At 49.4% G+C, this 25,339-nt stretch overlaps 4 protein-coding genes across 4 annotated transcripts; all 4 read left to right on the forward strand.

Moving 5' to 3' along the window:
• Positions 1-100: 100 nt before the first annotated feature.
• Positions 101-1,704, forward strand: BO72DRAFT_367990 (putative iron-sulfur cluster-binding protein; the record flags this gene model as incomplete). Its single annotated transcript, XM_040940865.1, has 5 exons — positions 101-373; positions 436-907; positions 962-1,335; positions 1,432-1,597; positions 1,649-1,704. The coding sequence occupies 5 exons, from the start codon at positions 101-103 to the stop codon at positions 1,702-1,704; spliced, it is 1,341 nt and encodes a 446-aa protein (XP_040806111.1).
• A 292-nt stretch (positions 1,705-1,996) lies between these two features.
• Positions 1,997-3,121, forward strand: BO72DRAFT_474296 (Mpv17/PMP22 family protein). The gene is made up of 3 exons (XM_040947253.1): positions 1,997-2,368; positions 2,460-2,768; positions 2,849-3,121. The coding sequence occupies exons 1-3, from the start codon at positions 2,270-2,272 to the stop codon at positions 2,996-2,998; spliced, it is 558 nt and encodes a 185-aa protein (XP_040806112.1). The 5' UTR covers positions 1,997-2,269; the 3' UTR covers positions 2,999-3,121.
• A 2,648-nt stretch (positions 3,122-5,769) lies between these two features.
• Positions 5,770-8,925, forward strand: BO72DRAFT_464962 (F-box protein; the record flags this gene model as incomplete). Its single annotated transcript, XM_040946668.1, has 2 exons — positions 5,770-8,038; positions 8,114-8,925. 2 exons carry the CDS (start codon positions 5,770-5,772, stop codon positions 8,923-8,925), a joined length of 3,081 nt encoding a protein of 1,026 aa, XP_040806113.1.
• A 6,566-nt stretch (positions 8,926-15,491) lies between these two features.
• Positions 15,492-19,699, forward strand: BO72DRAFT_523967 (TPR-like protein). The gene is made up of 12 exons (XM_040949825.1): positions 15,492-15,675; positions 15,727-15,896; positions 15,978-16,122; positions 16,179-16,256; positions 16,320-16,453; positions 16,506-16,557; positions 16,613-16,821; positions 16,881-16,949; positions 16,996-17,082; positions 17,140-17,316; positions 17,366-18,868; positions 18,926-19,699. Exons 1-12 carry the CDS (start codon positions 15,635-15,637, stop codon positions 19,612-19,614), a joined length of 3,354 nt encoding a protein of 1,117 aa, XP_040806114.1. The 5' UTR covers positions 15,492-15,634; the 3' UTR covers positions 19,615-19,699.
• Positions 19,700-25,339: the final 5,640 nt, after the last annotated feature.

Here is a 25,339-nt window from a genome sequence, read left to right on the forward strand (position 1 = left end):
ACCTCGGTGACAATCGAGCATCTATATAAACACTCTTTCGCACCCAGGCTGGGAGTGACATCTCTCTAGGACTTCTTTTCAACTATATTTGTCTGTTAAAATGGAAGCATTGTACTCAGTAGCTCCACCAGCTTCAACAGTACCGCTAGTAGTTGGACTGCTAGTCGGATTAGCCTTGCTATATCAGACCTGGACTCGTTCCTTTCTCCAAACATACTTCAAATATCCTCCTAGGTTAACCAAGCTCCCTTCACCCGAGCCATCTCTAGAGCACGAAGAAGCCATTGCAGTTAGCAAAGAACCCGATTACCCTGCCGATTGGTGGACAGGATCTAGCACATATGAGCTCGAACGTCGCGCAATTTTCAGTAAAGTAAATCCCCCCTCCCTCATAACCTTCAAGCTTTTTCCAGATACTTAACACCTCAAACTCAGCACTGGCTCTGCCTCTCGCACCGCAGCCAATTCTCCAAACCAGGCGACTACCACACCTTCACTGTCGCCGGATACCCCATCTTCCTGATTCTAGGCAAGGACGGCGCGCTCCGGGCCTTCCACAACGTGTGCCGCCATCGCGCATACCCAGTCACCCGGAAGGACCGTGGCTCGTCCACCGTTCTCGGCTGTCGGTATCACGGCTGGAGCTACAACAGTCTCGGGCAGCTTATCAAGGCGCCGCACTTTGACGGGGTGGCGGGGTTCGATCGCGCACAGAATGCCCTGTTCGCTGTGCATACTTTTACATGCCGGGCGGGATTCGTGTTTATAAACTTGGATGCCAGCCTGACGGTTCCGCTGCCGGAGGTAGAGTTGCTTGATGCTTTTGTGGGGTCTCGTGAGATTGCGCTGCGGTCGAGGTGGGAGGGTGGGCAGACGGTTGAGGGACAGGTCAATTGGAAGTTGAGTGGTAGGTTATATCTTCTTGGAGGGTTGCATTTGTCTTGCTGAGAGTGCTGTTTAGTGAGGATTTCCAAGTCTTTGATCGTCAACGAGGGTATAAGGAGCGCGGGATCCCAGCGAAGGTTTGGTTCTTGGTTGTTGAACAGGCTTGGGGTTTCACAAGAGGGCTCCGCAAGCTCGAACGTCTTCCCGATCACGGCAGTCAAGACAATTGAGAGAACGGGGTATTGGTACACGCTAACCTGCATCCCGGTGTCTGCGCAAAAGACCTCTTTCCGACTTGATTTGTATAGCAGCAGCAGCACGAGAATCTCTGAAGCTGAGACTATAGCGCAAGAGACGACTAATCGGCTGCGGAAAATGATCGCTGAGCTGGAAACAGCATATCGCTCGTATCTCGAGGATACTAGGTATAACTCGACTACTCCTATCACGGTAAAAGTTGACACTTCGGTCCCCATTAGCTCTGCATGCGTGACTCCTCAATCAGCTGCAAAGGATGCAGGTAAGTCGACCGATAAGCTAGTTGAGACAGGATGTGCGATAATCATATCTGACGACATTCTGATAGGCATGCAACAAGCTGTCCTTGATGCACTGAGGGCCCATTTGAAGTTGGAAAGGCAACAAGGAGCCGAGTTATTCCCCGCCATGAGGAAGCCCAGGGAGAATGCAAGGTTTGAGCAGGCGGAACAACGTAAGCCAAAGTGCTCATAGCCCTTGCTTGAGCAGATAATTGCTGACACAGTCAAAGTTTGCAAGGAGCTGGATTGTGTAGATCGAGGCCCGGATATGTCCTGGTGATTTTGTATTGGAGAGATTCATTGTCGTTAGTACCTTAAGTCTCATGATGATCAAAGGTATAGCAGCACCATGAAATGTGGTGCGAATGGTGGTATCAATGGCGCCAAGACGTCCTCCATGTTTCGCTAAGAGTAACTTACTAGTACTTCTGAGCAGACCCTGACTCTAGTGGTTTACGGTAAGCTGTGGTGGGCCCGAATCGAAACCACCAACAAGAAAACAAAGCCAGTCAGTCGGTCAAGGATCCGCTGGCGCCGGCGGCGTGTAAACCTTCCTTTTTCTCCCACCCCCACAGCGCCATCCCCAAACCTGCTCGTCATCGCTAACCCACTACTAAAACCCCACCCCTTGTCCATTTGATTCTTTATTTCATTGTCACGTCTCTACTTCCTACCAAAGCATCTCTTGATCCCTTGAAGTTTGATCATATATGTGGCTCGTGGATACGCACTCCTGAAACCAAGCTTCAGCTATCCCAATCGGTTCAAGCGCAAAAGAGGCCCAGCTTGAGCGACTCCACGTGGCCTAGAACTACACGTCATTTCAGCCTTCCTCCGATATCGTCATGGCACTTCCCCCAATAGCCAAGGCAACCTTACAAGCCGCAGTGATCAATGCCGGTTCCAACGTCTTAGCGCAGGCCATCGGCGCCTACAAAGATGAAGTACGTACGGTCGCAATGCTTAGCTGTTTACGGCGCGAGGAGTTGGGTTTTCCGAGTCTGCAGCTGCAACATAGCTAACACGACCCTACAGAGACCCTTTGAGCTTGACAGTCAAGCACTTCTCCAGTTCACAACGTCCGCATTCATTCTCTCGCCCCTAACCTTCCTCTGGCTCGAAGGTCTCGAGGCCAAGTTCCCCGGCCAGAAGGTGGTTCAGGCACCAAAGCCCAAAACGGAGGGTGCTGCAGGGGCGCAGACCAAACTGAATGTGACCAACACCGTGTTGAAGATCGTCATCGACCAGGTAGTGGGCGGTGCCTGGAACACTGTCGCCTTCATCACCACGATGGGGCTCCTGCGTGGTCAGGACTGGGAGACGATCACGCTGCAGATTCAAAATGTATGGTTTTTCCCTGGCCCATTGAAAACAGCAAATGAACCTCCGACGGGCGATGGGCTTGCTAACCCCTCTCTGACTAGGATTTCTGGCCTATCCTGGTCGCAGGTTTCAAACTCTGGCCCTTTGTGTCAGTCTTGAATTTCACGGTGGTACCAGTTGATAGGCGACTACTTGTTGGGAGTCTGTTTGGTGTTATCTGGGCGGTTTATCTTAGTCTTATGTCTGGTTAGCTTATATTGTTATTATTAGTGCATTGCTTGGAGCATGCAACGTCGACAGGAAGCCCATACAACTCATAGCGAACAATGTCCAGGAAAGCATACCATGTAATAGCATTGGTCTTTTTCTCGAAGACCAGGCGGAAAAGACGTTGTTGATCAATGCTGTGATGACTTTGTCTGTCTGAGACAGAAGAGGCTTGATTGGGTGCTGCCAGATTATGCTGGTCGTTTTGGAGACTTAAGAACATTGCCCGTGTGGTGAGACTAGAGAAATGACGCCTTTCTGTTTGGTTGTGTTTGTGGGGAAATCCCTTGGCGTCACACCAAGCGTTCCGGTTGGAGGCTTCGGTTATACTCGAGTAGATGATAAGCAGCACCATGGATTGTTAGCTGCGGTACCCTACTCTGAAACAGCACAACAATGCATTCACCTTGATTCTGGCGACTCGGCCGAAGAATTGACACAGGATTACACCAACACTGGAGTGCACCTTATATCCGGCCCCCATCTTAAGGCCATCTAAAGGTGCCGTAGCAGAAGCTAACTCAAACTAATGTCTTTGAGTTTCATACTTGATCTGGGGGCGGGAAACCATCTTCCTACATTCCCAGGTACATTGTCACCGCGTAACCTTTTCAAGGCAGCAAGCATGATTCAGCCCTGCTGCTGTCATTTCCCAAGCAGGCATCTTTTCCCAGCATGCAGGAAGAGGTCCATGTCTGGTTCCGAGCGGGAGTCCCTGGAGTATAACCGAATTCGGTATGGTGGAGTGGAGCAACCCTCTATTTATAGGAGAACAACTGTCAGGTTCCATGCCAGTAGACAACTAGAGGATGAGTATCTGTATGCCATGCCATGTCAAGTGATCCTTTGAACCTTCTAGACAGGCTACGCCGTACAGTGACCCGCAAGCCCCGCAGAGATGTTTGCCAGGCACTGATAATCGAGGCTTCGAGGCTGTCGATACTTACTGAATACAAGTAAAGCAAGCAAGCAAGCCTTTGCTCTGAGACGGCGTTGGCTCATTTCCAACTGTTCAACAACGGCGTGGCGGTTTGATCACCGTCCCTGGAGAGGGATGCATGAACTCATCGTAGGTGCTTACAGTCTGATCCGACCCTGCATGAGAGAAGGTGTTAAGGCTTAGAGCCATACTCTATCCTTTTTAAGATATTGCTCTTGGGGTCAGAGCCGGTTGATTTCTCAACAGGGGGCTGGAATTTCCCCGTGACTTCATGCAGGTCTTACATGCCGGTGTCCGAGAACTTCAAGCGAGACGCTCTGAATCCCTACACCTTACTTTTCTTCGGGTTAAATGGACGCAACAAATCGTAGAGACATGTTTGGGGAGGTTTTATGTTCTTGGTATCTGATCGATGACAAGGAGAAGCCAAGTTATGTGTACAGTATAGACTACGGAGCACCTGGGAACTGAAAAGAGTCACTGTGTGTGGCACTGCCTCTTGATCCAGCTAGGAGAAAAGTGGCTGCGACATACTGTGCATGTACATGTACATGCGGAGAAAGACATCCGTGCAGTCTGCATCCTTGATACCCGCCGTACGGTACGGTAAAACTAGGCTTGCCAGGGATGGTTGAAGATCCGATGGCTGAGCAGCTGGCGCAGCCAACATCTGCATTTTTTCTATCACTCGTGCTATGTACAGTCTCTATTCTATTTAAATTAAGTAAGTAGTACTTACTATCATTATCTACATAGTCTCAGGAGATCTTATTTGCAAGAGTAGAAGCCGGATGAATAATCTATGCTCTAACTTACCACGGGCACCCCACCACTGTTCCTGCTTATGTATGTACGGTATTGTATTGTTTTTTGGCCCCCGCGGTTCGACAATCCCGTCCCTCCCCCATCCATGCCTTTCCTCCCTCGTGTTGTGTATCCTCCCGCCTATCAGCCTGCCTGCTCATCAATTATTTCCGCTGGCGTCATGTCGTTAGCACTTCACCTAATCTCTGCTAGAATCCTTCCTTCCTTACCTTACATTCCTGGGTAAAGGAGGGCGGGAATAAGTAGTCTCTCCTACACGTGGTGACTAGACTTGCGTTGCTTTCTTGATCTTCTTTTATCCCACCGTCGCCCCCGCGCAATCAGTCGAGTCCCCTCACGCGAGAACCTTGTCCAACCATCTACACTGTCTATCTGCTTTAGTATCTGTCAGCGATACCAAATCCTCGCAAGGTCAGTTCATTCGCCGTTATTCGTCGCACACTCGGCGATGGAATCTGGATGATTATTTATACGGTCCCACTACAATCTATTGTTTACCCCGAACTATCCGTCGGCGATAGTAAGCTGACTCTTGCATGCAAGAATAGCGTCCCTAAGCCGACTGCGCTCAATTCGAAAGCTGCCTCCCATCCCTGATTCTTTTCCCTCGATCAAAAATCTCGCTACTAGTTTCTGTTCCAACACACCAATTCGAAAAAATATCTTTTCTGTGTTCGAATTCGGTCCGTAGGACTTGATTCGGAACGAGTGCAGTGCGACGGACAGGGAACCCCTCCGCCGGTCGCATTGATCATGCCTGCGGAGCGGCTGGCATAAAGCACGTCTAAGGTTGTGCAGCGTGGATTGACGCACTCGATTTGCTCGACGTGATACCCAAACTATCTACTCCCTTATCCATATCCCGAGTCTGGTATCACTTCGAGCGGGGCTCGGGTGGTTGTGACACCTAAGACACGAAGGCCGTGGCGGTTTTCCAAGATGAACACGCTAGAGACGCTCAGCCACGCCTCTCAGCCAGCGGGGGTCAAAATGTTTAATATTCATGATCTCCACGGTCTCGACAAATCGAAGCCTGAGGACGCATCCTGGTCAGATATTGCGGAGGACGATGAAGACGATGACGAGGAATCGATTTCGCCCGTGTCCGGCAAGCCGCCATCGTGGTCAGGAACGCGCTGGGCTCGCTTTTTCCCGGAACTTGCTTCCCACTTTTCCCTGGCGTCTCCTACAAGCATTACCGCTCAAATCCCATCGAGAACGAAGACTGATCCGACTGGTCCCTTGGACTCTCCGACGAGCTTGAAATCATCCGACTCGCCGGGAAGCAAAGGTCGACCGCCCTCGGTATCATCAGCAGAAACCGCAGACAAGCGATCTTCAGGATATACTCTAAGATCTTCGATCACAAGTCAAAGCTCTCTGAGCTTGTCTTCCGGGCGAAATTCTCCGTTTTCAGTACATGCTTCCTCACCAGATTTGTTGGGATCCTTCGAAGGCGATGAGAAGTCACAAAATTCCCCATCTCGAACTATATCCAGGCACTCGTCAACAAAGGAGCTGAGAGACAAACCACTTCCCCAAGAACCGTCATTCCCACTGCCACCATTGTTGGCCCGCCACAGATCTCATCATTTGCCCAGAAGCCGTGAGACTGGGCATAGCAACTATCGGTCTCTGAAGTCACCCTCGCTGCCTGATATTCAGGAGAACTATCATCGTCCGTCGCTGTCTAAATCTGCTGAACCAGTGGGACAGAATATGACTCGTCTCACAGAATCACAGCAAACAAAAAAATTGACTTCCCAGAGTCATCTACATTACCCTGATGGGAATCTGCAGATGCGTAGAGAAAGCATGGGAACGATGGCTACAAGGCTAAGACCAATGTCTCCTATGAGTATTCATGATGTGCAGCAGGCCGTCAAAGCTCAATCCCGCGAGGGGTTGACTCAGACAAAGAAAGACTCCAAGAACAAAAGGTCGTTCTCTTTTGGTCTGCCGGGCCTCAACCACTGGTCTAGCCGACCCGAATTTCGACCTTCCGGTAGTCCTTTCACCGCGTCAGCATTAGACTCCACTTCGCACTCATCCTATCTTACTGGAGATGAGAACAAAGGTGAAGTGGCCGAACTTCCGGGCTCCCCTGTCACAGTTTCGAATGTCACCCCAACATCCAATGACAGCAAGCAGGAGCCATTTCCAACACTGTCGTCCCTGCAGACAAAGGAAATTGGCGATCCCGGTTTCACGAAGCCGGCACTACCTCAATCCATAGCAAAGACAATGAACGAGAATGCCAATCACGTTCCGAGATATAATAAGCTGAATGATGTGTTCGTTGAGGGATCCTCAGAGAAATACTTTGTGTCTCACAGCAAGTATGGGGGCGTGGCTACAAATACATTTCGACGCCAAAATGCTTCGCAGGCTCCCACCATATATGAGCTCGACGCCAATCCTACCGTATCGCAAGCAAAGCATTCAAGCGACACCACGCACACCAGCCAAACCCTTGTAGAAGGAATGCGCAACACATTGCCTGAGGCTATTGTCCTAACGATTTTGCGACAAGTTGACTCGCTCGACGACCTCTTCAATGTTTCCTTGATCTGCAAAAGCTTCTACCGCTCTTTCAAAGATCATGAGTTGGAATTAATCAAGAACGCTGTTTTCGCCATGTCACCACCTGCGTGGGAATTGCGCGAGATGAGCCCCCCTTGGGGTACAGAGTGGCAGGTACTCGTTGACCCCGATGCTCCTGTTCCTGAGTATACTCCGGCGCTCTATCTCAAACACTATGCGCAAGATATTTGTACCGTCGCCCAGCTGAAGTCCATCATCCTAGCCAGATGTTCGTCATTTTTGCGCCCGGATACGATTCGTGGGCTGTCTGGCCTGGACGATGCCTGTGCGACCGAGGTTGATGAAGCCTTCTGGCGGGTCTGGACGTTTTGCCGTTTGTTTGGCTGCGGCAAGCACAGAGAGGGTGATATCGCCGGACAAATGGCATGGCTTGAAGGCGGGGCGAATGTCACCGACCAGCGTGTCTCTGTGGCACAGTCTATCACTGATCATTTCGACATGGGTAGCGTCTTGTTTGAGCCTCCTACGGGGTTTGGACATGGTAACACGGGCGGTTTATCGCAGAAGCAGCTACACAGCATGACTGAAATCTGGACCTGCCTTGGCGTACTGCTTCAGCCCATGCATGGAAAAGCTAGAATGGCACGAGAGGTGGGGGTGTTTGATGGACACAATGTGAAAGACAATGCCACTGCAAATGAGGAGGCAGTTCTAGGTAAGAGCACAACCTGCTCTGACTGCTAACCTAATTTCGAATATGTTCACCTGAGCTAATGTGGTGTATGAGCAGAGGAGTGGACCCATTATATCCTTACGCTCGGTTTGTCAGCAGTATTGACCCTCGGGTCGATCACAACGGATGAGAATACTGTTTTGGCTAATTTCCGGAAAGCCCAATCTATGGGGCTGACGAACTGGCTGTCCTCGGATACTGTTGCCACCCGGTCATCGTTCTTGCGGGATGCTGTTTCGAAAGCGTATAAGCCACGGGGAGAGACGCGCTCCGAGTCATCATCCAGAGCATCCAGTCCGTTCGATAACTCCCCTTTGAGCGACCGCCCTGTGACAAGTGACCCTTCGCTGGACATGCAGCGCCGCAGACAAGCAGCCTACTCGGTGCAGCTCAAGTTTCAGAAACAGCAATCCATGAACCTGCCCATGCCACCCCGGCTCGTAGAAGAGCGACCGATTTCCCATTATGAAATGATCATCAGTCGCCTGGAAGGTCAGTCAGGCGGGCCAGCCCGAATGGAGAGCTTGGTCTCTCCTCCAAGGGCCGGCCCCACCGTGCCAGCCTCAAACCAGCGAAGCACTGCGCCTGCCCTTCGACACCCGCAAGTCCAAGACCCAACAGACAAAGCCCTGGATCTGCTGGTTCGAGAGCTAGGTTTCAAGGAGGAAGACGCCAAATGGGCCTTGAAGATCACGGACAGCGGGGAGGGGATCAATGCCAATGCAGCGGTCTCCTTGCTCAAGCGGGAGCACAGGAATCGACAGGAAGGGCAAGGGCGTCGGACTCCGCCCAGTGAGAGTCTCCTGTCGTCGGTCATCAATAGTCCTGAGTCCAGGACTTCGGGGTGGAAATGGGCCAAATCATTGTAGTGCATGTTTAACCGGGCTGTGAAGTGACCTGGATATTTTGGAGTTATTGTTTTTCGGGATGGTTGCTCATACTAAGCACTAGCCTTCCGTGCATTTTGGAGTTTCTTTTCCCTGCCTCGGTGTTCTTCTTGATGTGGGGCTTGATACCACCGTCTCTACTATATTTGTATACTGTTTCATTTATTGCGGGTCTGCGATGTGTGACGACTTTCATGAGCTTTGTCTGACAGAGAATTATAGCACTAGTCCTGTGGGTCTAATAGAGTACAACAGATGGATGTTTAGAGTAAAGCTCAATCTTACTCATAACCGTTGACTCCCCTTTCGACAGCCCAAGTAGGCAACCTTGAAGGTCTAAGGTAGCCAGGTAGGTCCATTAACTGCCAGAGTATTGCGCCAGCTGCCCCAGCCAAGTAGTATACCACACATAACTACCTAGTACTCTCCATCGAGTCCAGACGACGACCACTTAACTCAATGTACTCACTAGATCCAAACAGAATCAACACAAATGGATGCAAATACCTGTGCCATCCAGCAAACTGCCAGAGTCGAACCGGCTGCCTCACCTTCCGTGCCCGTCGCGATAACTGCCGACCTAGCTGTCTGCCTACGTTGCGAAACAGCCAGAGTCAAAAACCATGGTTACGAACATGACACCGGGATGGATCAATCCCATGTGTGACAGTTGTGATCAACAGTGTGAGTTGAGCAGGTCGCCATGCAAGGTTTTGATGCTGAGATGGTCCTGACGGATCATACTGACGGCGGGTGTTTGACGATGGGGCGAGAGTGAATGCTTTCAATGCAGCGCGTAAGCAGACGGCATGCCGCTATAGAGAGTCGATGTTGTGAGGTCGACAGCGATGCTAGGTCAAGATGACGAGGATGGTGTGATGTTGACACCAGCAGCAAGAATTGACTCATTTTTGATGGCCGCCACCACCCACAACCATAGAATTAGATTATCCAGCAGCACCAAGTCCAATGTTCAATATCGAAGAGACCAGCAACAGACCACTTCTAACTGTCGATTCCCGTTAATCAGTATGATGGTCCCCAAGTTTTCCAAGCTCGCTATACGACCAAGAACCCTTCGACCGGCTCAATCTTTCTGGGATTCAGAGATGGCACCAGCAACCGATAGATTGACATCGGACTCAGGACTAGACTCAGCCAAAACGCTCGATCCGGGAAGAACCCCAAGGCCAGACGCATCCAGGATATTCTTCATCCCTGGAATCCTCGAGATGATCCTTTTAGATGTGGACATGTACACCATCCTGATGTCCACGCGCGTGTGCTCCGCATGGAAAGATCTCATCCAAATCTCTCCGGAGATCCGCAGGGCCCTCTTGTTTGCGTCCCGCATGATCCAGGCGGGCGTGTCTTTCGACATCGCGCAATATATAACGCGCCAAGTGGAGATTGTCGTACCACCCACCTCGGAAGGCCCACCCAACTGGCCCTATACTTGCTACTGGCGCGACCACTGGCGGACCATGCTCCTCCAGAACGCTCCGAGTGCGATGGTTCGCGTCTTTTGCCCTGGTGTCCCCCTTGCTCACGAGAGAGCTTGCTGTTCCCTTTACGGCCCACACCGGCCATACAAATGTCTTAATTATCGCCAGATAGAGATCTCGTCTGCCCATGAATTGCAGCATTGCCGGGAGCTGGAAGTAGTCATTGTGCAGGAATGCCCAGATCGGGAGGGCATTCCCAGACCCGTGAAGCTGTATATGTGGTTTCAAGTCCTATCGCAGGGCGACAGCGAAGACTACTTGCTCGAATACAGAGGTTGGTCTTCACTCCCTGATTGGTGAAAGGAGATATCTTAGAGCTGCAGCCGAAGAGGTGTGAATGCTTCCGATCGACTTTTGGCTTTCTGATTTGGAGATTGCTTAGGTTAGGCGGCGCTGTGGGATGAGGCTTGCTGAGGGAGGAGGAACAAGGATAGCATAAGTGGTAGCACAAGATAAGATGCAGGTCTGCCGATATAGATGCTGTGTACAAAGAACAACGCATACCCGCGATCAAATTGCTACTCATGAGCCTGCTACATCGTTTCGAAATCTCCATCCCAGAAACCACAACCCACCAGAAACAACACGTATTTCCACAAGTTCTGCCTCTGTTGAATCAGTCAGGCAAGGATAGTGATTTTGTCAAGGCTTCACCCTTGATGAGTATCCTCAATGCTTCTACTGTTATTGATTTTCGCTACCCATACTCCAAGCAGAGATCAATTGAGTCGTATTGAAAGACCGCGGAGGACTATCATGATAGAACAATTAGTCATGAATTACTTATCAGCATTAGCTTGACCTACTAACATAATGCTTAAACTCACCTAAAACCTCGAACCTCGCTGCCAGGCTGGATACCTCCACTACACGAAGCCTTTCCGCGGACCCCACAAAGGCTGAAAACCGTGGGTCCATAGCTCCAGGTGCATGAACACTAGGAACGGGTCCATGACTGTAAGCGAATTTCCGGCCGCATACTCTGTACACATCCCCGTATTATACACAAACGTTTCTCCTCGGAGGAACCGTAGTTCCTTGGTTCATTGATCTTGTCTACCTGGTGGCCGGGTCGGTCGACACCACGTCAAATAACTAACAACCCTTCTTAGTCGAGTACTCGTCCGCGGCCATGAAGGTGTGGCGTATACAGGGATTAGGTTGAGCGGACTGGGTCTGATCCTTTTTCTTGGGTTGGAGCGCGCACCTGGATGGGAGACTGGAAGCCAAAGGAGGTGCTTAGCGATCAAGGCCTAGAGTTTCTATTTCGAGTGGCGTGGAGTAGTAACCCTAGGAATAGCCCGATCTGGACTGAGCTAACTAACGTAATCGGACACCAAGCCGGCGCGACACCGAGCCGGCGGCCGCTGCGCCGTATCTTGCACCCCCAGTAACTTAAAATCGAAGAACTCGCCCAAACCGTCTTATATTAAGATATTTTGTGATTCTTTTAATATTTCTCTTTGTATATTAATATAGCCGATACAGATAAATATTTAAATCTTACTATTAAAATCTTTAAAAGTAGAAAGTTTGCTATAAAAACCGTCTGCATTATTATATTTAATATTAAAATAAATACTTTTAAAAATTGTTTAAATAGTATTAAACTATATACTAAAAAAGATACTAATTACAGAAAACTATCTATAATTAAAGAAAATATATTAAAGTAGTAGCTTTTAAATATAGTCTATTAAAAACTGCCTCTTAAAATCTATAATACTTGATTTTCTGTCTAGTTATTATATTAAACAAAGTTAAAGCTAAATTAATAGAATATTATATTAGAATATTAAATTACTTGCTTTATTAAATATTATTCGGAATTAATATCTAAGTTTATATTAAAGTATAATTATTAATATATTAAATATAAGAATTTTTATTTTATTCAGAAATAGTTCGATCTTATTCGTAATACAGTCTAAAAATATGGCATTTTTAATAAAAATATATAAAATATAAATAAGACTGGATTTTAAATAGAAGTTGCTTCAACTGCTTGTATAATTTGTGGCTTAGAAATATAAGAATTACATACTAAATATATACAGCCAGAAAACCGTAAATAAATAACTTTAATTATTATAATCTTAGTCTTAGAAACAGTACTACTACTACAGATTATTTTTATAATATAAAATTATTAATTAATATAGTATAAAGTCTGTTTAAAATTATATTATCTAAATATCAGCGAAAATAGCTGGATTATTAATAAATTTAACTTTAACTGGTTTTAGAATATGTTTAATAAATATACGGCTTTAAAAACTGTTGGTAAGTATTATATATTAATTTTTAATAGTTATAGTAGTTATACAACTTAGTAGTTTAATTAATTCTGTATAATATAGAAAATTATTTTTTTATATATACCAGTCTATTTATTATATAAACTGCAGCCGCTTAATATTATATACTTTAAACTATTAAAGAAGTTATATAATTAGTATATATTTAAGGCTATTTATTATAAAGAGAAATTAATTACTAAGCTTGATTTCTTACAGTTATATTATAGTATATATACTAAGATCTTCTTTAATATTAATATATTTAGTAGATTTTGTGCTACCAGTCTTATTTCTTTGAATTTTTAAAAAATCTTTTTAATACTATAAATTCAGTTAAAAACACTAAGTCTACCGATATTCTTGTATTCTACTCAGTTTTTTTATCTCGGAAAAATACCTGCAAATTTATATAAACTTAAAAGACAAAAACAAGAACTATAAAAACTTACAAATTAAGACCTAATATTAATAGTTTTATATAAAGTTATTAAGAAAATAATTAAAGCTGCAGAACAGTCTATATAGAACACAGTTCTACTTTAATAATAAGTTAAGTAGTTTTAGTCTATTTAAGCAAATAAAAAAGAAAAGAAAAAGATCTTATATTATTATATACAGTATAAAGATACTTTAACAGACTAAAAGAGCTTTGATATAGCTCAGGCGCGAGAAATTAAAATAATTCAGACCGCAGTATCAAGGCCGGCCAGGGCACGTCGGCCAGCCCGCTACAGTATATATAGAAATAAAGAATACAATCGCTTAAAATACCCTTATAAAAATAATAAGAATTAATATATATAGCCTTTTATTGGTGGTTTAATAGCCTTAGAAAGCGGTCAGTAAGGCAGTCAGCAAGGCGGCGGCAGACCGCCGCCGGCTCGGTGTCGCGCCGGCTCGGTGTCCGATTACGTTACTCCTACGAGTTGACGTAATACGAGCAACGGTGGCTGTACCGATACTGGCAACAGAGGTCGAGGGATACCAGACTAGGTAGCTGATCGCTCATTTATGTTCTTGTTTCCGAATAGATCATCTAGCTTCGAAGGGACTGAAGGGTTATATAGTTACCGGTAGTCATCTGTTCAACTTACCCATCCCCAGGCGGGCGATTGTCATCTATTGCCCTGGAACGACCTCGGGTAAAGAAGTATCAGATATAGATCGGAAGATCCTTGTGTGGCAGGGCCAGTCGATCCTTGTGTTCGCATGGCCCTGGACGCCCCCTGACCTCACCAGCTCGGGAGCTGTGCGTACTGCGCACACTTACCCACAGTCTGCGAGTGATCTACAGAGCAGCGTGGAGTGATTGCGTGGTATATGCAGGAATCTGGTTGATCTTAGATAGATGACAGCTTTTCAGTTTAAGCGATGCATTGCATTTGCTGGGTGGTGGTGGTGGTGGTGGACAATCCGGACGGCATTGCGCGATAAGGGCTAAACTTTAAAGCTGCCTGCCCTTCGGCTCCCGTCAGGTACCGTTCCAAATAGTTACAGTACAATAAACAAACTCCAGAACTATTGTCTCAAAGCGCTAGTAAACCTTCAGCAGAAAAAGAAAAAGAAAAGAAAGTATTCGTGGAGAAATTCTAGCGTCATTCATCGCTCATTCTTCGCGGGCTCTAGCTAACCGTACCTGCAGATTCTGTCCCATAAAGTCCAGAATTTGGTAGCTCCGAGAAAGGTTTGGAGGAATGTGCTGTGCGATCTTGAGGGTTCGGGATCGCGTCCGACCATGGCCGATTCGATAGGAGAATGGTAGAGAGCCACCGGAATCATCTTCATGCCACGCTCCTGGAAAAGAGGCCAAAGAAAAAGAAAAAGAAAGAGGATTTCTCAAGCCAGGACACGACTATTGCCGGAGCTATCCCATAACCCGGTCAATTATTGGCAAAATTGGACCCGCGTTGCCGGATTTGTGATATATCACTCTTCCTTCGGGCCAACGCGCACTCCAAACGCGTCGATCGCGGAACGAGGAAAGAACACTTCGATTTCTTTCCCCCAAGACCGAATATGACAGATGAATGGGTCACGGAACTCTCAAAATATGATCTATCGGGCTCATTTAGTCCGTTCAAGGAAGTGGTTCAGTCATGCGGTGAACGATTGACAAGTTGCTGAGATGTGAGCTGCTTGTATCTCTCGGCTTCTGGAGGGAGAAGAAGAAGCTCAATGCAAGGGGGTTCGTCTGTTATTGGAAGGGGAGCAAAACGAGGGGAGTAGCTCGGAAAGGTCGACAGACATTGCCGTTCAGTATGAAGATAGGATACAATCGAGAGGATGGAAAAAGCAACAAGTGAATTAAGTGACGTTGGATGGTGATGCAAGATGCAAGAAGGAGACCGACAAACCCAATAAACCGAAATCCCCCTCTCTTCCCTCCTTCTCTCTCCTTTCTCTCCCCCCCACCACCACTACAATAACCAACACTACCAAGAACTATCAGAACAACAAACCACAACCACCGCATCCACCTTCATCCAACCCTCTTGAAACTTCGTTTCCACACGACCCATGCGAGGGATGGTGAGTTCCGACCACGCTAGAGGCGACCCTCTCCCCCCCAGTTCCTCCTTGAAACCACCCAAGTATGCGGCACTACCGTTTACTGTGGGAAGAAAGGATGAATCCACCGAGCTTGACCTGCATATGTATGCATGGAGCATGTATGCACGCGCCAAAACCTTCGGCCGTCCAGTTCATTGAAAATGACGCCTCACCCACTCTGGCCTTGACGCTTGCTTTTCTCTTTCAAACTTTGTCTACTTGACACTCGAAACAGTCGTCATTCCTCGACGCTGTCTGTCTCCGTTGTGTCTTGTTTTTTTGTCGACCCTCACGCCCTCCCTTCTTTGTACCCCTCCCTCTGCTCTTGCCCTCAAGATGGCTGTGGATTATGCTTCTTACACAAACACGGTGCATAGGTGAGACAATAGACCCTATATCCCTGCTGCCGCTCACTAATGGTCGGCCAGCAACGTCATCGACCAGCAACTATCACCGACGGATGCGAAACGGCAATATGAGAAAGAGATTATCCTCGGCAATTCCACCCACGGCGCCCCCAGCAGATTATTCCACACCAAGACCCGCATACTGAGAGGCTCAGACGTCCTCTTATCGTTGGCTGGTAGATCTACAAATGGTGCGCTATCTTCGTCGGATACTTGCATTGCATGACGGACGGTGTGGATTGTAATCGAAACTGACCTAATCTCAACCTCAGCAGAATCGACAGATGATGTACAAGCTGGGGTGGAGAATTTCAAGAAAGTCTTACATCTGTTCCCGCCTTTTCACGATGACGATGGAGACACATTCGGTGCTGCGGACATTGAATGTCCCGACTGTGATGCGATATTCTCCTCACCGTACGACTGACGGCCTTTTTCAAGTGGTAAATGAACTGGATCTGACTGGCATACAGCAACGAATTGAAACAGCACTATTTGACGAGATACTGCCCCGGGACTGCAGTCGCGGTATATGTGATGACTCGAGATCGGTATTGTTTCCTGCATCCCGTCTCTTCCGGATACCGGTATACTGATCGCGCATTCCATTTCAGATTAATCACCAAAGGCTATCGTATGGAGAAGCGTCTAATACCAGTCAACTGTCGCCCGATTCGATTTTTCTGCGACTATTGTGATAAGATCTTCACCTTTGGGGAGGAGGATGAGAAACCAGATCGTCAACCTAGTATGGCTTCATGCTGTCGTCTTTTGGAAAGGAAATTGACATGCTGTCGCAGATGCGCCTCTCTATGTCAACTGCAAACATTGCGGAGAGAAGTGCAATGTCTCGTAAGTGATGCTTTTAGTCTTGCGTTTATTTGTCAGATGCTCACTCCAATGCCAGGTATCAACCTATATTGAACGATCCCCGCGACGACATCAGCCCACGCGACATACAGAGGGAGATAGGGAATGCATGCCACAGTCGAAGTCCCAGCATAGCTCAGAGACCATCAATGGGCGCCAAGTTCCCGGTCCCCCCTGGAGCGAGTATGGATCAGCAGTCCTTTACCAGGAAAGCGAGGAAGTTACGAGATTCATGGTCATTCCGAAGTCTGTTGGCCTTCCTCTTCGCCCAGTCGTTACAGACCTCATTTGCTGATTAGAACTAGAGATGTCACAGAGTGATGAAGATGAGCTGATTGCCATCAGCTTTGCCGGGCTATATGATTTAGAACGAGGTAAGAACCTTTTGACGGTGGGTTCAAGCTACCACTAACCAAGCAGTTCACGCGCCGAATGGCATATACCATCAGATAGAAAATAATAACGAATCCCAACTGAATCAGTCAACGATGAGCTTTGATTCAAATGGTAGACCCACATGATAATGCAACTAGGTGTCAACGCAGACTCTAACCGTGTATCCAGGACTGAATGACACTTTATTCAATGAACCAAGGAAGATAATGTGTGAAGACGAAGACCAGCATACTTCGAATGATGAAGATGGGTCAATGGATGATACGAATGATCAGAAAGCGCAGCATTCATCATCTCGAAGGCAATCCTTTTTGCAGAGATTGTTTGGACGGAAAGTGCCAAAGGGTTCGTACGCAAAAGCCCACGATTCATTTGAAGTACTGACGGCCTATAGGAGTGTCAAGAGCACGATCCGCCAGCAGCCGTGGCAAGAAAATAATCAGAAGAGCTAACACGATACGTTTCTCCTTTGTCACCAAATACACTCGGAGCGAAAGCCGAGCGACAGGGCGCACAAGCGAAAGAGACTCGATAGATGCACGGACGCAAGAGACCACGGAGCCGAAACATGAATCTGCCGCAGATGCTGAGTACATTGCTTTACTGCGTAGCTCGCAGAATGTTTTCATCCATACTCAATATATCAACGGTGGGGCCGTCGTCCATGATGCTTCTGGCCGCCAGCGTATCATCAAAATCGACGAGGTTGCTCAGGTCTTCTTACATATCAAGGAGGAGCTATCTTCCGCAAACTCTTGGTCCCGCATGCTAACCACCAGGATGCGAGCCGAGAGCGCGTCAAAGCAAGGGAACGGACGAGCAGCAGTGGTCGAATACCATGATGCTTTGAAAATTCTCGAAGACGCGCCGTCCCTGGACATTGATAAACAATCGCGGGCGACCATGTTGCATGCCTTGGGGCAAGCTTATCACGGTCTGGATATGGCTGCAGAGTCCGAGGCATGCTATCTCGAGGCCCTAGGACTTTACAAGCGTACGTACGGCCGCGATCATCCCAAGAACTTCGCGCTTCTGCATGATCTAGGAGCCCTGTGCGAGAGAGACGGATACGCCACAGAGGCGTCGGCTCTATACGAGCGATCGTTCGCAGGTCGGCTGAAGACACTCGGGCACAACGCCCCGGACACATTGAGTAGTATGCAGGACCTTGCCTCGTTGAAAGTGCACTTGGGCGATCTTGAATCTGCGCTTCTTCTACTCGAGAAGGCGGTCCCAGCCCTTGACACTGTCTTTGGCCTCCAGAACGCAACAACTTTAAACGCAATGAACCAACTATCGCACTTGTATCAGAAGCTCGGTCTGAACAAAGAGTCTCGGACGATCTGCGGGCGAACCATTCCTCACTGCAAATCGTTCTTTGGGATCGTCAGCCCCATCACCAGGGAGGCCGTGGTGCGGTATCTCCAAAGCTCCGACAACTTCGATTTCCCTACCGAGATCAAGGAGATCCTCGAGTATTATCAACGCTCGCGTGATTCGGACGCACTGAGAGTCGTTCACCGTTTAGGGAGGTCATACATGGATGCCGGCCTGAACCGCGAGGCGGCCAACTTATTCGAGGCTTTGGTCGAAGACTTTCTCGCTGCCAAAGGTCCCGAAGCCCCGGAGACATTTGATGCTCTGAGCGCGCTTTGCGTTTCTTGGGAACACCTCGACTCGGTTGACAAAGCCATTCTCGCGTACAAACAGCTCGTACACATGGCTAGCAGAACACCCGAAGACCACCACGCTCGGAAGCGCATAACTTACGCAGAAAAGAGGATCTCGGAACTCAATAGACGACGCGATACTCTCGCAGCGGAACGAAAAGAATGGAGTCTCCATGAGCCGGCAGCGTGTGAGAGCTGCGGCGATCCCACGACTGTACTATGCAAAAGTAAGTATGATTGATATCAGCAATCGAAGTAGCAGCAGACCTAACATTTAAATCTAGCGTGCAGAATCTTTCGCTTCTGCAGCGAGTCCTGCCACAAATCTGGCATTGATGCTCACCTACCACTCTGCATCCCCTCCGTGTCGCTCCGTGAATCTAAATCCCTAGCCGTCAAGCCCAAATGTCCCGTCACGACGCGCGACCAAGCTCTCGCGAAGATCCGCAGTCTCGACAGCACAAAGCCCGTCAACATCACCGCCAGCTTTACTTTCTACCTGGATCCGCGCAACTTCACCACCTTCCGCATGAAACTCAACTCCAGGGCCAACACCATCATCCTCTTCTCCCTTGATTCCGACATCCGCTACACCATTCTTGACGCCCTCCCACCCTCATCCAGTCACACGTCTAACCCCGGTAACACGGCTCCCCTCTCCAGCAAATCCACCGGCGCCGTCAACTGGATCTCGCCCGAGCGCCAAGAATCCATCATCTACGTCCCTCCGGCATCCGACGCGGACCCCAAACAGAACTCGCAAGAAGAAGCGCGCTACGTTCTTGTCAGCCCTGGCAAGGACATGCTCCGCTCCGTTATCGACAAGCGGGTGCGGGTGCGAGGCAGCTCCGGCGAGAAAGAGCGGTTCCAGGCCCTCGACCTGCCTAACCACGAACTCATCGAGTATGCCCAGGGCCTCTTGCTGACGGGATACTTGGGTGAGGCGTTCATGTATGTTCTCGAATGGGTTTGAAACAAGCAAACCCATGATTCTTTTCTTCTTACTTAGCGAGACTTTTGAGCTTTTCCTTGGGGGCAGGTTTGACTTTGAGAATGGGATACACTCTTTTGCAACTAAATGATTCTGTTTCTTTTTCTTTGTTGTGTTATGTATACAAATATACTTGGTTCTTCTTCTATATGTGATATCAGGATAATTCTCTATTTGTAATACTTTTTCTCTTCGTAGAAGTGGGGTTGGAAGGTAGAGTGAACACATCATTTCCTCGCAGGCTTTCATCTGTCGAGGTAGTGATTTTCTTAGATGATGAGCATGATGCTTCCGATAGTGGTATCTTTGATCCGAGTTTACAAGTATGGCATCCAAAAAACCCAGGAGAAGATCCACCGACATCAGTAAGTACACTTGTTGCCTCTCTGGCTTTCCCTCAAAACTACCCCACTACTTCAGAGTCGTCCTTGCTAATGGGCTGGTGTTCTCGAAAGACCAGGCGCCAGCGGCGCCTTAAGAAACAAAAGCAATTCCTGCACGCGGGCAGCGCGACGTGGTGATGCCCTTTTCTAGCCATAGGATGCTCTCGATAGGGCTTCTTTTATTGGCGACTATTGCGTAGGATCCTAGACGAGGTATTGACTGTTGTGGATGTTTGGGGCACAAGGGGAAGTCATTGGTTTCCTGAGGGCGTATTTCTTCCCTGAAAGGTTGACAGTTTTGATACTGGGGAGGCATTATGGTGCTTGGGCAGGCTACTTGCTCCCTATCTATCTGTACTGGGGAGACTGACTGTGGGAGTGGATTTTCAGTTGGCATAATGGCTGCAAGACTGGGAAAATGTGATATTCTTTTTGTTTCGCTTGCAGCAGCAACTTTGTTAAGCTTACTTATGCTGAATTTTCTTTCAATCAGAGAATAAATTTCTGGCTTCTCTTAACCATCGATGCTCTCACCTACACTCTTGATTCCCTCAGATAGACAAGATAGCATGTTCAGGAACTTACCAACCGGCTTGCTCCAGTATCCACAAGCCCTGATATCCTACGTTACCCTGTCAATCCTATGATGTAGAGGAAATGAAGCTGTAAACACCACCCACAGACGCGATCAGCCGCCCAGATGGAGAACCTTATAAGATGCTCTGTAGAAAAAGTAAAAGTTAAGCATTACTGCGAAGCTATTCACAGCAGCCCTGGTCAACCACACACGCGTTGTCCGGTTTCCTCTCTCCACTCTGTGTTATCCATTCACTCAGTCTCAGTCTTGACTCTTGTAGCTTTTGATCACCTTCTCGCCCCCCCTTCTCTTTCTATCTTCTCTATCGAAAGCCTTTTCTTCTTCTGACTCTTGTTCGAACAACTTGTTATTCTGAACAACCATCCACACCTATGTTCATATCTCCATCCCCAGCCACATAACCTCACTTTGCTCATATGAAAGGTAAGCTGTGATCGCTGTTCTTTCTATTACTTGTCCTTTGTGAGATGGAGATGAGGAAAAGTGAACCACTGAAGAGTATCGATTTCGATATTGAAAGGTGTTTCGAACACTGACTCCCTGACTGTGGTGTTTCGATATCGAAGGGTTCCTCGTACACAGACTGACTGACTGTGGTGTTTCTTGTAGTAGACAGTGATCCTCTACAAACCTATCCATCGCTTCCGGGCTCAACTTCTGCTTGATATAGCAGAGGAAGGTTTGTGATTTTCACCTCTTGTGTTTCGTCTTGCGCGCTAATGCTGAGATTTAATGCTAACATGATCGATTGTTGTCCCTAGGCTCTGGAAAGCAGCTCTCTCTGTCAACTGCAAAACAGAAACATCGTGATACTGTTGCGTGAAACAGGTAGCGGAATAGAACGTCGTTACTCTGTTGTGTGAAAGACGCGCTCTTCTTGTGCAAACCCACGTAAGTTTATTATTCTGTCTGTTGCATCAAACACAGCAGCGAAGAGAACTGCTTGATGATAGACTAACAGCCTTTGTAGTGCCTTGTCCATCTAGGCCTTAAGTACAGCGATCGCCGACCATGGCGCCTCTAGATGGCAATGCGTGGGCGATTAAAGCTGCCCGTGAACAAGAACGCCTGCAGCAGGTGCAGCAGCAACTGCAGAACGAGAACAAGACGCAAAGACCCGACACTCGCTTCTCAAACGGTATGTTTGTTCTCTTGTTGCTGCATGATGCACAAACTGACAGCCGACCGACGGTATAGAAACCACTTCCACCACCACTACTTTCACTCACCCCTCGTCTCTGGTGTCGTCGAGGAACCCCAGCAGCTCTGTTAGAAGGAGTTATGATCCTATTCTGGAAGCTGCTCTCATACCGAGGCCCAGACGACGGGTTCGCATCTCCGAAGAGACCCCCAATACTTCGGTGTATAGTGTGGCATATGACGAGTCTGACAACTCACCCAAGGTGAAGCGGACGTATGCGGAGGTAGCAGCGCGACCCCAGCCGAAACGGTCATTCACGCAACCGGAGGTAGCAACAACGCCCAAGGCGAACAAACGCTCCTCCACCGACGTCGAGGTCAAGACGAAACGCTCCTTCACCGAGCCCGACATAATCATCATCCCCAAGCCGACGGCGAAACGGTCGTTCACCGACCCCATCCGCCGGTTCAAGCGGGAGAAACGCCCCAAGGATGGCGGAGACCCCGGCCCCGAGCACAGCTACTGGGAACCGGACGAGAAGCCGAGCTTCCTGCAGGCCCTGCGGTCCAAGCTCTCGTTCAAGGACCTGCCCCTACTAGGTCACAAGCCGCCCGCCGATACCTCGCTCTGGATCCGCGCCGAGGACTACCTGGACGCGGTCGACCCGGGCTGGCGCAAGGACATCGAAAAGGGTCTGCTCAAGAAACACGGAATCTGGGTGTCGGAGCCCAAGAAGAAACCCATCCCCGTCAATCCCAAGTATCCCGAAGCCACCGTCTGGCGGCCGCCCAAGTACCCGAAGAACTATAAGCCCTGCACCTGGGTCGGCCCGCCCCCGGAGGATGACTCCACGGAGGCGCTGCCGAAGTTGGATGGGGGGTGTAAGGAGAATAGTAGCAGCAGCACGGCAGTGGGTGAATCTGCGCAGGACAAGCCTGCCGGCGACGGTGCTCAAAAGTCTGAGGTCCCGCCTGTGATTGACAAGGCGAGCGAGCAGCCCCGTGTGCAGATGCCGCCGAGACTGCATCACAGAACCGGTAATGTTGCGCAGTATAAGCCTCTCGTGATTGATAGGGTGATGGATGTGTCTGCTCACCAATCTGGCTTGCTCGATACGGATGAGCAGGAGCCCGGAAACTCGACGGAGTATACACCACTTGTCATCGGTCGATCGAGATCTGGGCCCGCTCACTCTTCCAACTCGTCCACGTCGACCGTCAAGGGACCAACATCCACCGTTAAGAAACCCGAGCCCATTAAGTCCACCGAAAACACATCACTCGTCGCCGATGGATCGAAAAAAATCCCACAACGTAACACCGACAGGACTGCGAGCACCAAGCCCCAACCGTGCAGCGACAACAAGCCCGAGGACAAGCCCCTCGCTATCGACAGCTCAAAGGGCATCTCCATAATCGACCCCGATGACAGTACTGCATCAACGGCGGCTCTGCAACCTCCACATCACTCCCCAAAGCCGGGATACGAACCGCTTGTGGTCGACGGATCTCAGAGAGTGCCCAGCATCCGCCGTAACACCGAGTCGACACCGGAGACGAAGAATCATGCGCAGCAACAAGCCCATGCCATCAACCCTGAGTATAAGGCATCGCTCCTCAAAGAGTTGCAGGGCTACCAGTGTCCGACGATTCTGAACCCAGGGCAGACGTACTCGCCATCCGTATACGCCTCACGGCCCGCGTCGTCGGTCTTCAATTTGGATCTTCGAGACCTCCAACTCCCACCGCCAGGGTTTATCGAGCCAGAGGATAATGAACGTCGCCCAGTGCCCACACGATACAGCGTGCTGAACCCGTATGCGACACTCGTGGAGGACCCCTCGATGCGAGCGCCGGACAAAGCCCCCACCGCGTACCCGTCCTCGATCCAGACGAGCTATAACACCCATGGAGTCCATGGAGTAGCAGGACCTGCACCCCATGAGTACAGCGGTAAGATGCCGACGCCCACCCGCGGTGGGTATGCGCCTGCGCCGCCGGACCCCCAGTATCAGAACACGGCGTCGCTGGAGTGCAAGCTGACCACGCACATCACGGAGCTGCACTACCACGTGGACAAGACGGCCAGCCGACTGAGCAAGTCCTTCGAGGACAGCAAGAACTGGCACCTGGATCGGATCATGAAGCAGGTCGACGAGATGTCGGACATCGCGCGGCTGATCAACGCCAAGACCATCGCCCAGGAGGAGATGCTAAACCAGACCCAGCGCATGATGAAGGATATTCGGTCCCAGGTGGCGGCGGTCCGGCAGGATATGCACAGTATGGAGGGTAGACTTACTGCTCTGGTCCGCGAAGAGGTTTCGAAATTGGCGCAGGGGATTCAAAGCCTCAAGGCCGCTGGACCCCACAACCCCATACAGGGAGAGACTTGTACGAGGCTGCAGGGCCCGGAGGATGTCAAGAGCAGCTTTGGCAGCACTCAGAAGCGAGGGTCCGTGAGGCAGAGATCGCGTCTCAGCGGGAAGGGCATGCTGGAGCTGAAGCTCACCAATGTGTTGGATAGCCTGGAGCGTGCGAACAGCAGACAGACGACGACGACGACGACTACTAGCCCGTCAGCCACAACAACACCCACCACCCCAGCAGCTGAGAAAGTTCCGCCGCAGGGTAGAAGTGAAAATCCGCAGGATTCCGCAGCGGACCCGCTTGTTGGCTCCAGGAAGAACAGTGAATGCGCTGCTGAGGGCCGTGTTAAACAGTCTGTGGTGTCGACACCTGACAAAGGCCAGGCTGAGCCGCCCTCACCTGTCCAGAACAAAACCTCACTTTCTAAAACCACTGTTCAGTCTGCCAACACTCCTCGTCCTAAGGAATCTGCGTCTGAGAGCCGTATTGAACTGGGTGAGGTGTTGAAATCTGACAAATATCAACCTGATATTCCCTCTCCCACTCAGGACACAACCTCACCCTCCACTACCGTTCACTCTGACACCACTCCTCGTCCCCAAAAGCCCGCTTCTGAGAACCGTGTTGAGCCGTGTAAGGTGTTGCCATCTAACAAGTTTCAATCTGAGCTCTCCTCACCTCCTCAGCAAGAAACCTCACCCTCCAGCACTACTGTTCAGTCAACCCCCACCAGTCATCCCAAGACATCCGCTTCTGCTTCTGAGAACCGTGATACGCAGTGCGAGGTGTTGACACTCAGCAAAGATCAATCTGATATTCCCTCCCCAACTCAGCAAGAAACCTCACCCTCCAGCACCACCACCGCTCAGTCCACCTCCACTACTCGTTCGAAGAAATCCGTGAATTTCGCCGACTACCCCAACTTAGACCCTGCGATTGCTGCGACGATGAGAGTCCCCGATCTGAAGGAGGTTTGGGGCTACGTGCGTCCGCGTAAGCCCAGCAACACCAAAGCACAAGCCGAGGCAGCGGCGCCGATTGAGCCCTTGCCCGAGTTGAAAACCAAGGCTCAGCTCAAGCCTCGCAACGAGCTGGAGCACAAACCTATCCAGAAGCACAGGCCCCATCCCCTCAATCTCCAGAAGGTCGATCCGCCCAGCCAGACCGGCACCGAAATCAAGAATGACCATCATGACCGCCCGACCGCGGATGAAAA

This window comes from Aspergillus fijiensis (genome assembly GCF_003184825.1).
Source record: "Aspergillus fijiensis CBS 313.89 unplaced genomic scaffold BO72scaffold_3, whole genome shotgun sequence".
NCBI classification, from domain to species: Eukaryota; Fungi; Ascomycota; class Eurotiomycetes; order Eurotiales; family Aspergillaceae; genus Aspergillus; species Aspergillus fijiensis.